This window comes from Hibiscus syriacus, unplaced genomic scaffold (assembly GCF_006381635.1).
Source record: "Hibiscus syriacus cultivar Baekdansim isolate YM2019G1 unplaced genomic scaffold, ASM638163v2 tig00110783_pilon, whole genome shotgun sequence".
Classification (NCBI taxonomy): domain Eukaryota; kingdom Viridiplantae; phylum Streptophyta; class Magnoliopsida; order Malvales; family Malvaceae; genus Hibiscus; species Hibiscus syriacus.
Genome location: NW_024062861.1, coordinates 1,099,800 through 1,111,802, shown reverse-complemented (window position 1 = coordinate 1,111,802; position 12,003 = coordinate 1,099,800). Strand labels below are relative to the sequence as shown.

At 33.9% G+C, this 12,003-nt stretch overlaps 1 protein-coding gene and 1 pseudogene across 1 annotated transcript; both read right to left on the bottom strand.

Moving 5' to 3' along the window:
* Positions 1-164: 164 nt before the first annotated feature.
* On the bottom strand, positions 165-4,527 carry LOC120140368 (ATPase family AAA domain-containing protein FIGL1-like). Its single transcript, XM_039155356.1, has 13 exons — positions 4,194-4,527; positions 3,792-3,930; positions 3,266-3,643; positions 2,884-3,125; positions 2,478-2,605; positions 2,274-2,392; positions 2,099-2,191; positions 1,797-1,898; positions 1,322-1,424; positions 995-1,078; positions 813-908; positions 593-720; positions 165-511 (listed from the first exon to the last, which is right to left on the bottom strand). The coding sequence occupies exons 1-13, from the start codon at positions 4,460-4,462 to the stop codon at positions 410-412; spliced, it is 1,983 nt and encodes a 660-aa protein (XP_039011287.1). The 5' UTR covers positions 4,463-4,527; the 3' UTR covers positions 165-409.
* A 2,403-nt stretch (positions 4,528-6,930) lies between these two features.
* LOC120140370 lies at positions 6,931-11,237 on the bottom strand (annotated as a pseudogene).
* Between the last annotated feature and the right edge of the window lie 766 nt (positions 11,238-12,003).

Here is a 12,003-nt window from a genome sequence, read left to right as displayed (position 1 = left end):
GCATGGTCATGTAATGTTACCAACATTTTTTTAAAAGCCAGAAGATTCCAATGAATAAGCAAGTAGAGCTTACGACTTACCCTAAATCCTCAATCCAATACTTGACTTTTGCTACTCTTCTTACTTTGGCACAAAGAAAGCTAAAGAAATAATATAACCAAGAATACAAACCATGCCAATAAATCTGTTAAAGAAAGAATGTAAACCAACGAAACAAACCTTGCTGACAAATGTAGGTCGTTTTCCAAGTGATTTGGATTTTAAGCGAGCCCTCGCCAAGGCCTTGACTTAATATCAACGGTAGTTATTCGGATTATATTGTTTAATTGTACTTGAAAAAGAAAGTAAGCCCCTCATCCATAGAGGTTAAAGAAAGCTGAGATGCTTCTTTCGTTTCTTTGTTGAAGTTTTAGAGTGATAAGCTTCCAAATTGATTGTTCCATTCGTCATACGTACCCAATTCGTTCAGAGAAACCGATGGCCTTACCTCTTGTAATGCATTCTCGAAATCCTACGTAAAAATATGATTTCGAATGGGTCAGCTCTGATGAAAAGTTTTACCTTGCAGATATGTGCTTTCTAGAGCCATTACCTGAAGTGTTACCGATCGCATATCCTCTTTCTTAAGCTTTGTAATTTCTATGCCTCGTCTTAGAGCCTCTCTAAGAGGTCCCATTGATGCATCTTTCACTAAGTTTTTCATATCCGATCCTGAGTAGCCTGTGAAGAAAAGAAACCAAACAACACAATCTCGAAGGATATCTAAGATAAAAACGAAGCATCTTAACAGCCAAGAGAAGACATAAGCTAACCTTCAGTTAACCTGCATATGGCATCAATATCCTCTTCTGAAAGTTTGAATAGTCCATCCTTCTCCAAGAGGTTACGTACAATCCAGGCTCTTGCTTCTTTGTTACCCGTTAAAGTGAGTCAGAATCAAATTCTTTGACATAAATGGGTAGAATTAAGATTAGAAAAGAACCGTAAGTTGCACCTGATGACGGAAGGGGAATGTAGAGTCTCTTGGTAAGTCTTCTCCTTGCTGCTTCATCTAGTTCTTGAGGTCTATTTGTTGCCCCTGAATTATACATATATGTAATGCAATTGCCCAACACGACTCACCAGTACGATCCAAAAATTGAAATGTAGAGTGAATCTTTGAATTTCACTTCATTCTTATGAGATGCAGTCATAATTATCGTACACTTATTCTTTTTCCTTTCATTTTTTATCTTTCTAATGTTTTACTTGCTTGTCCATTTAATAAAACCATCTCTGGTTGGCAACAAAATGTATATGAATTCGTTAGCAACAACAATACCTATAAGAAGAATCTGCTCACTGCCACTATCAAAGCCTTCCATTTCAATAAGAAATTGTGTCTTGAGTCTTCTACTTGATTCATGCTCACCTTCTGACTTGCGCTGTCACCATGAAAAGAGAACCTTTAAGGACACTTTACTGACTGGTTATAAAGATTATTGTGATGTAAAGCCTAGTAGACTGCATATTGCCTGTCTTATCATGATTGGTACATCTATAATAACATGGATGCAAAGCATATTCCCTAGTTCAAACAGAATTCAAGATAAAATAAAACCTAATAAATGATCTAAAGAAAAAGGGTCCTTTATTAATATAGTTTACATGTGAAAATCTGGCAAAAGCAAACAAATAAATAAATTCATAATCCAGTTTGGCCAAATCTCCAATTATCTCAGCATTACAGTATAGTAGTCAAAGGTAACCTGACACCAATTCAAGTTTGTCTTCAAGAGCCATAAGCTATGCCTTACCTGTGACAGAAGGGAATCTATTTCATCAACAAAAATAACAGCCGGCTGACGACAACTGGCCACTCCAAAAAGCGCTCTCACTAGCTTTTCACCCTCTCCAATCTACATTCACCGATTGCCATTTTACCCATTAAAGTTTATTCATATAATCTCCGGAAGAGAATAAAAGTAAAGAATAACCTCTGGAACAATGTTAGGAGAAACTTAAGAAATTTCAATTTAAGGTACCTAAACAAGTTTGACAAGCATTTCAAAAACACATGGATAATATCATTAAAGACAAACAGAAATCACAAACATACCCATTTGCTTGTCAATGAACTAGCAGATATGTAGAAAAAGGTGGCTTTTGCTTCACCAGCTATAGCTTTTCCAATCATTGTTTTGCCTGTACCCTGTAGTATAATAGGTGCCGACAGAGAAGTCATAAACCCATGATATTAACATTTACTTCATAGAGAATTAAAAGATACGTACTGGGGGACCAAAGAGAAGAAGACCTCTTCCAGGAGAGCGACAGCCTTTAAATATGTCGGGACGTAATAATGGCCATATGACCATCTCTGTCACACATTTTTTAGCATGCTCCAAGCCAGCTGCAACATTTTTTGGAAGAAAAAATAGTTTTTAGATAAGCATATAGATGAAACCTAGAAGTAAGTTTTATGTATCGTATAATACCGATATCTTCCCATCGAACATTTGGATCTCGATCCATGATTTCGTTGCTGACATGCTCAATAAGGCGAGGTTCCAAATTCCTTAATTTTTCCGGAAGTTCACCATCAGAACCACAAAGAAGTTCCAAACTGGATGCAAAACCATTAAAAACAAGTGAAGACACAAAAGCAGACATAAGACATCCCAATTATTCTATTCAATATAACACTTGAAAACAGATCTTTGTTATATGAGAAAAAAAGTAATTGATCAGTTTAAAATATGTTTAAGAACGCATTAAATGGTTGAATCTCCTTCCAGACCAGATATTGAAATTTTAATATTTAATCCATGATCATAGGTGCATTGACAATGTACAAGGATATAATTTAAATTGATTTTTCCTTTAAAAATTTACATCTCTCACCATGTCCTTGTTGAGTCATCTAATGCATCATCACTCCTTCCACCAATTCGTGATGTCACATTTCCAACACTGACACCATTAGATTTTATAGGGGGAACAAAATTACCACGAACTCCACGTCGTGAAACACCATAAGATTTTGTACCATAACCTCGAGAACTGAAATTGGTATCGTTCTGAGGGGAAACAGAAGCAGCACTTGGAGAAGCAGCCAGCCCTCGTTTTTGTCTCACATCCATTTCCTATAATGAATGGATTAATAATGGTATGAATGAAAATAATATAAGAACATGTAAAACGGATTTGACTTCTGAATGCTTCAGAGAAAGTATTGGAACAAATGACAGTTTACGTGCCAAAGCTCCAATGTTTCGTATTATACCAGTTTTGCTCGGGCTGTTACAAATGCATTCCCCAAAACATCAGCTTTAGCTTCTCCATTGCTTGATGGTGACCTTGCACTGTTGTTTCCAGGGCTACCAATTTCTCTGTATGCACGCTTTGTCCCAAAGCCTTTTCCATTTCCTCTTTCTTCCTCTTCAACTTTGGAAAAGTTTGAAACACTATGTCCCCTAGCGAAATTCTGATAAGAGTGTCCCTTTTCCACTATAAAACAATCTTTGTAACTATTGTTTTTGGAGTCCAAAGAACTTCTATATGAGCAATTATTTGCTCCTGTAATTTTGTTTCCATACAAAGATGTCAATTTCGCCTGTGTCATAGCTTTAGACGGCTTGCTAATGAACTTATCTTGTCCTCCCTGAGAGAGTCAGAGCTCGGGTTATTAAAAAATGTAATTTATAGTATTTGTTTCAGAAGGGAACTCCTAATGCATATGAATAGGACATCATGAATTTCCATCTAGAATAAGAATTGCAAGTAAATGATATACTAATCCATTTTCATACCAATTCAGTTATAGCTTTTCCCTTTGACTGCTGAAGCTGCGAACAGAAGTACTTTGATTGCTTGATTTTATCAACGTCAATACCTCTTTTCTTGCCAAAAGCACAACCAGGAGCTATTCCTGCTTGTGCAAATGCTCGGCTGAAAGCATGCAATTCTTAATACACTTAATCAACAACAAAGATCGAGATCTAAATGTTTGACAGCAACATTAAACACAAAAAAAGTGCTATAATAAACAAAGTGAAGCTTTATATCTATAACTACAAGTCTCATTGGAACTAAAATAGCACATCTAATAGCAAACATTATCCAAGAAAAAAGAAAAGTAGAATCCAGCTTACAGAATTGAATAAAAAACAGGTTTAGCAACCTAAAATTTAATTCATGATATAGATATATACCGATCAGATTCTTGAACGAGGGCACGGCGAGCGGTGACGAGCTTGGAATCAGCATCACTGCGAATAGGATGAATGAAGGCCTCATCAAGTTCAGAGTGAGAGTGAGAATCAAGAAAGCCGAGAAGACGAAGCGAGAGGAGCTGAGCCGGCGCGAATTCCCGCTTCTTGAGACAGAGCTCGGCGCCGAAGAGGAGCGATTGAAGCCGCTTTAAGTTCTGATCCACTTCTTTTCTCCAGCAAATTTTCTCTTTGGATTTCGATTCTTCCATCGCTTTTTCACCCTTATTTTCCGCTTTTTGGTAGCAATGACGAAGAAGACGGAGAATGGAATTAATTTGGGTTTTGATTTTATAATTTTTCCCGCTAGTTTCTACCTAGCTTTTAATTGCGAGAAAGATAAGAACCGATGGCTTTTGGGCATTAGTTATTAGTACGAGTAAACCGGTCGAATCAGTCGGCTAAGTCGATTTTTTTTATTTATTAATTAAAATTAGTTGACCTTTTTTCCCGTAATGGGGTAAGAGAATGTGGAGTAGTAGAATGTCTTTAACGTTAGGTTGAGAGCAACTTTCGTGTAAGACTTCTATCAATTATGAATTGTCTACCGTGAGACTCGGTCCTATTGATTTAACTAATTAAATCTAACAATAATTGAGTTTGGTTGATTTCCTAGTTTAAATTAATTTAATCAAATTAACGTAATATTAATTTGATTCTACTGGTTAAATTAATAAACTCGTCAAGTTATTTTGATAGTAAAAAAGTGTTATTATCTTTAAAGTTTTTATATTCGAATAGTTGTGTTTGTAGTAGGAGTGTGCAAAAAAAATAACCTAATATGATAATACAATTCGAAAATTTAGATATTCGATGCGTTTTTTTATTCTAGGATAATTTAGACCGAATATATATAAAAAAATCAGATAATCAAGTTGGATACTGATTGGGTAAATTCCAATTTTAGATTATCCAATAAAAAATAGGACTTTACAATTTAGATATCATTTAGCACAATAAATTAGTATCCCACTAATCCATTAAGATTGTAACATAATAAAAATTAAGATATTTAATTATTTATTATATTTGAATTATTAAATATATTTATAAAATATAGTAGAGGTATAGAAAATGTTACAGAAAATCACAAAATATAAAATCTAAATATATTTTTTGTCAAATTATATTTTATATGTGGATCTGTATATACATATATCCGATCTAAAAATTCGGATATTCAAAAAATATGATATCTGATTTTTTTTAATAAGATACAAGTCACAATTTTAGTAATTCGAAATTTAGGATATCTGAAAATGCACTGTGTTATCAATAACTTAAAAACATTTTGACTTGATCATGCTATTTTGTAATCATCTCATACTATTAAACAATAAAAATTGATTTAATTAATAAATCTAAATTTTATATATTTATGCAATTAAAATTGTATATTATACTCCTTCAATTATTAGATATTATAAATAACTAAAATTCACCAAAATTCAACAATTAAAATTATTTTAATTTTCAATAACCGATGAAATAATGATTTTGTCTCTTATTCTTTTTTTTCTTTTTTTTTTGGCATTTTAAACCTCAACGTTTAATTTTAAGTAAAAAAATGTCCTATTTTATAACGTTAACGTGTGTTAAGTAATAGTTTTCATCTATGAGAGTGTTTGGCCCCAAAGTAAGACAATGAGGGCTAGAAAATATGCACCATTTATAATGTGACATGCATGTATCTTTTCTGTCGTTTAAAAAAATAATCATTATAGAAGTTTCCAAAAACAACCCCATAAATACATGAATATCTTCGGACATAAATCTCAGTTCAAGTCACTTTATGGTATTCCCTCGATTAAGGGGATAACTTATTATACCTCCATAAATCACCTACGAAAACTGCCAGCTCTTTGTCAGTCGAGAACTCTGCATGGACTCCTCTCGCTTGGAGTTTCCAAAGAACTCATATCATATGGGCATAAGAGTGTCATAGCCTCTGAATCATCTATATTGCATAAACAATACCTCTAAAATGCTCATGTGATTTACCAAAAAACGAAATCCAAAAATTTGATAACCATATTTATTTAACCTACTAACCTACGAGTAGTCATAATAATTCTATTTCTAAATCCATTAGTCAAAGCCACCATAAATACTTCTCAACTACGATTTAGAGGGAAGTCTCTATTTCCTTCTTCTTCACTCTCATATTCTCCTTTTGTCTTCACCTCTTTCATAAAGAAACACTGACCAACGGTTGTTACCTTATTGGCTACGACTCTACACCCAAATTAGAAAGGGTAAACCGTCAACGACCGACAAAACAAACTTGTCCTTATTAAAAAAAAATCTAAATTAAGTATTAACATAGATTTATTATAAGGATAATAACTAACATGATTTATTCAATTCACAATATTAAAAATCAAATCTATGATTTTATTAAAAAAAACCTAAAACTTCATCCTATTAGATCAACTAATAATTGATATATTATTATATTTTAATAATTTATAGACTTTTTAATGATACGAAAAAAAATAAGTAATTAATATTAATATTTCAATACGGAAAAAGGTTAATATGACATTTCAAAATATATAATTATTGAATGCCGTGACTATAGGGTTTCACTCTTTTATGTCAATTACGTAGTTGTTATCATTCAATACATGTTTTATCAGCATTGACAAATTATTTCACATTTGATCTATGGTTTCTAAAATTGTCTAAAATCAACCACGCGAATTTGGTATTCATAATCGTTTAAGCCATTAACTATGGCTTTGTTCGATAATTCTTCGATCCGCAAAGTTCACGAATCGAGCATTTAAGGCAACAAGATAACAAAATAAAGGATATAGGACTCATCTCCGGACTTTTGTCCGGATGGTCCTACTCTGTAGCTTCTATGTGTTTCGGAATATTACACATTCAAGCAACCGGTCCATATGTACCTGGTTAATTGGAACTTGCCTACAATGGTGGATCAGTCATCAGTTCCAAAGTAACGGTCACCGAACTCACCCATCCCCGGTATAACACGGAACTCCTCATTTAGTGCAACGTCGATCTCTGAAGTGACGATTTTCAAGGATGGGAAGCGTTTGCAAACACAATGGATTCCTTCAGGCGCCTAACAGAAAGAAAATGGAGGACCAGGATCAATACGTATAAAGAGTAGCAAAGCAGTAGGTGCATCCAAATTCCGCAGCCAACATCGCTTAAAACTTACAGAGATGAGATTCAGGAATATGATGTGAGATTCCGGAACTCCTTTCCGTAGCAGCAGTTCAATGGCATGGCTCGCAGAATTCCCTGCGTATAGTATAAAGACACAAGGCATGAAAAATGGTAAAGAACATAGCTGCAAGAAGAGGAACAAACTTACCCGTACCGAGCACTGGATCCAGAAGGAGGACATGTCGTTCAGAAATGTCCTTGGGAAGCTTCTCGTATATAAGCTAAAAGTTTTCAAGAAAGCATATTAGTGCTTATATTGATTTTATATGAAGTACCTAAGAGCATAAAGATCCAAATAACACTTCTAACCTGTTTTCCATCATCTCCATCACGGTGAATCAGAATTTTTCCAATTTTTATTCCTTTGCAACAAGCGCGTAATGCGTTTTCCATGCTTTCACCACTGTAATAATAAAAGAAATAGAAAGCAACTGAGCCAAATATTCATCACAATTTACCAGATGCAACTGTACATCACCCAATACCACAGATACTGACTAAGCAAAGTCCGCTGACCAATTTGATACCTGATTGATAACTCACCTTCTAATAATGGAAACACCGCACAATTTTTTGCAAAAATCAACTCCAGTATATACTGATGCTGAAAACAAATAGCAGCAAGTTTCAAACGTAAGCAGAATATTAACTGTTTCAATGATAAAACATCTTAAGCTGAAGAAGAATTCATCATTTTCTTTTTGGGCATGTCCAATTGCAGATACTCAGAAAGGAGAACTGGAAGTTTTCACACCTGTAGGTGTTATCACTTGCTTTTCAGTGAAAGGCAAATGTCCAAGACCGTGTTCCGCCACCTAAATAAAATGCAACAAAATCAGTAATATTTGCATTTGGAGAACAGTTATGGAAAAATACCACACAGTTCATTGACAAGATGTATCTGAAGGTACCAGACGAATAAGCCGGTCTGAATAGAAGACAAAATCATGCTTAGAAATATCCCGGTCTCTAATCAGAGTATGCATTCCTCTAATCTGCACCACAGATTGAAAATTGTTGGGAATAACTTCAAAGTAGTGGCGTCATTTTCCCAATCACGACGTTCTAACTAAATAAGCGTGATAGCTTTCTCTCAACATTTTAGGGTACATGATATATGAAAGAGCTACACATGAATATAGACAAAGGGTCATATGCTTTCTAGTAACAAGCTATGCTGGTAAATTTATGTGCTACTCAGCATGATCAAACAATTTGTAAAAGAAATGGGACAGAGATAAAGAATGAGATATACCTGAAATGTTGACTGAATTACAAACATATTGGGATAAATTTTGCAGAGATCATGCTCACCAAGCTTAGTGCGGATATGTTGCACAATCAAATCAATTGCAACATGATTATCACCTCCTCGAGGGATGATGACATCAGCATACTTCTTTGATGGGAGAACAAAATCATCGAATGCAGGCTTGACAAACTTCGCATACTGCATAAATAACAGAATATTGCAATGCTATTAGCAAAATGTTGAAATACTTGAATATGAGGTACATTAATCAAAATGCTCTCCATTAGCATTTTAATGGGCGAATGAGAACGAGAACATATTCTGTTTCAAATCTGAGCCCTGTTATTCTTCCAGATATTCATTTCAAAGTTTGAATACAACCAATACACAGACGTACACCACGACATCAACAACCAGGCAAGTAAACTTAAACAAGCTGCATATCATGTAAAAATAACTTAAACCTTGTACAGGAATAATATCAAGTATTAAATTACAAAAAATAAAATAAAACTATGGTAGACATAGGCTTACTTGTTCAAGAACAGAGTTTACATCCCTACCCCTCTCAACTGTATCTCTCTAATTCTACGAGCAAGCCTCACATCAGCATCTATAACAAATTGTCAAATAAATCCAAGAACCGTAAGAACCCATAAGGAAGAAACATGGTCACAGGAAAAGGCAACAGATGCAGCATTGCACAAGCAATGAAACTAAAATGCAAACACATTTAACTGAGGCAATAGTGTTCTTAAGTAATTTTTTGGTGACAATCCTGGGGATTTAAGAACCCTAATTTAAAATTTCCCTGAATTGATTGGGTCGACTTTTGTGAGAACAAAAAGCAAAAAAAAACAAGAGCTAATAGTTCCTCTTCTATTGGCTGGCAGGTTAATGGCTACATACAATTTAAAAGAGTTTGTGGCCAACAATTACTCAATTAACACACAAGTTGACTCTGAGCTTAGTTTTATCCATGAGCTTCCGTTTCAGCTTGGAAGCAAAATGATTTTTCTTGATAAATACTTATTTTAATCTAGTTTCTATCAGTTCTTATATTCTATTACTGAAACTTACAGTTTAACAGTTTTCCTTTTTTGAGTTGTTGGCAACGGCTATAGGTTGTTTAACCTTGTGAGCCATGCATGATAATGTCTTGCATGAAGAAAACGAATCTAACAGGTTCAATAAGTAATACATATAGGCATATCTATAATGGTAATGTACTCGGTAAAGGAAGTCAAACCCGCATCAACAAAAATCTCATATTCATAAGGTTCCTGACACTGGTCATGGAAAACAAGAATTCCTTCCAAAATTATGACATCAGAAGCATTAACCTGAAAATAGATTAAAACGTGAAACAGATCAGATAAGTAGCCAAATTATTGAATTGTCACCAACATATTTGGATATTCCGAAATAGGATTAAGAACTTAATAACTAAAAGGAGAAAGAAAATAAATGCAAGAACAAGCAAGGACTGCATCTAAAATAGAAGAAAAAAAACACCCGAAACAACTGTTACAGTTCTTTAACTGAATGTAAGTATCTTTCTCAAGCATCATTAAACAAAGTTCAACAACATACGAATGGACGAGCGAACTACCTGTCGGAAGTTATCAGAAGATCGACGATGTTGCTTAAAATCATAAATCGGGACCTGAACAGATTGGCCACTTTTAAGCTTCTCAACACAATCCAGTAACTGCTCAGTATCAAAAGCATCTACACGAGCATTAAAAAAATAAAGCAGAATCAACAAAATACCATACAATATAACAAAAGAAATCAAAATCAGCAAACAACATCAAATTAATTTACCAGGATGATCAAAATTATACTCGTGCACGCGTTTTAGCTCTTCATTAGTTAAACCACGATAAAAGGAATCCTACATCCATAACATTAAAAAATGTCAACTAACAAATGAAATAAATTACAGTTCATATTATAAAATATCAACTCGAATTTGAACCTGATTGACAAGGACAACACGGTGATCGTGAAGTTGTTGGATGATCATGTCACAAACTGTAGTTTTACCAGAAGCTGTACCTCCCGAGACACCTGCTTAATCACTCGAGAAATAAATTAAGATCAAATTTTGGCATTTTTTAAAATAAATAAATAAAAGGCTTCTCTCCTGACTTAATTGGAAGAAGTGAAAGAAAAATTAGAGACATCTATTCAGATTTGAGAACTACATTGCTTAACTGACTCATAAAAGCATTAAAACTTTACTCGGCTTTTCAAACCGAAAAAAAGCGAATTTTCAGCTGCTCATCGGAAAATGATTCGTTTGTTTTCTTTAAAGAGAAGTGAAGTGGGGGAATACCGATGACAAATGGCTGATGGGGAGCGTTGGAATCCGAAAAAGCGGAGGATGCAGCGGCAGCGGTCGGAGAACGGAGGCCGGAGAAGTGAGGCCCCGATGCCTTCTCCATAACGTAGTCTATGGAAGTCGTCTCCTCCGGCATCGTCAAGACTATTGTTTTCAAAGAAATCGAAAAAGAAAAACAAAGAAAATTCAAATCAAAACTCAAAGTTGGAAAGTTAAAAACATTTTTATATAATTAGATCATCTAGAGGAATTTGATTGTATGTTGGTAGTCCTATTCTTTGGTTATGAGATCACCTTCTTTATTGGTTCATCTTTCTTTGTAAGTCTGTCAAGTTTAGTAGTTAATATTTGAGTTAATTGTATCATATATACTTAAATTATAACTTTTATTTTAAATTGATCTTAAAACTTTTGAATATTATAATTTTATCCACAGACTATGACTCTCCTTCTAAATGAGTCCTTAAAGTTTTAATCATTCTAATTTCATCCCTAAACTATGATCCTCTTTCTAAATTAATTCCCAAACTTTTGAATATTTCAATTTCATCCATAAATTCATCCGAATATTTGAGCTATTCACACTCTCGATTAGGTTTAATTAAGTATGTTAATTTAGTATAAAATGTCACAAATTCTTATTGAAATTAAATTGAATTGTATTAGAATTAGATTCGTTGAAGATTAATTGGTAAGTTTATTTAGGTCTGAATTCTTATTGAATAAAGATTATTGATGATCAAGTATTTGACTCTGTAAATAGATAACATGTCGTAACCTTTAGAATTATAGGAGAGAAATATTTATCTTTTATAATAAGTATTTTGTTAGAAATGTTTGTGAGAGCATATATAGATTTTATCAATCAGCTGGAAGAGTGTCTTTCGGATCATCTTGAGGGTCATTGTGTGTGATGAGTCTTAGCCTCCCTCACTAATAACAATTGATAAAAGGCT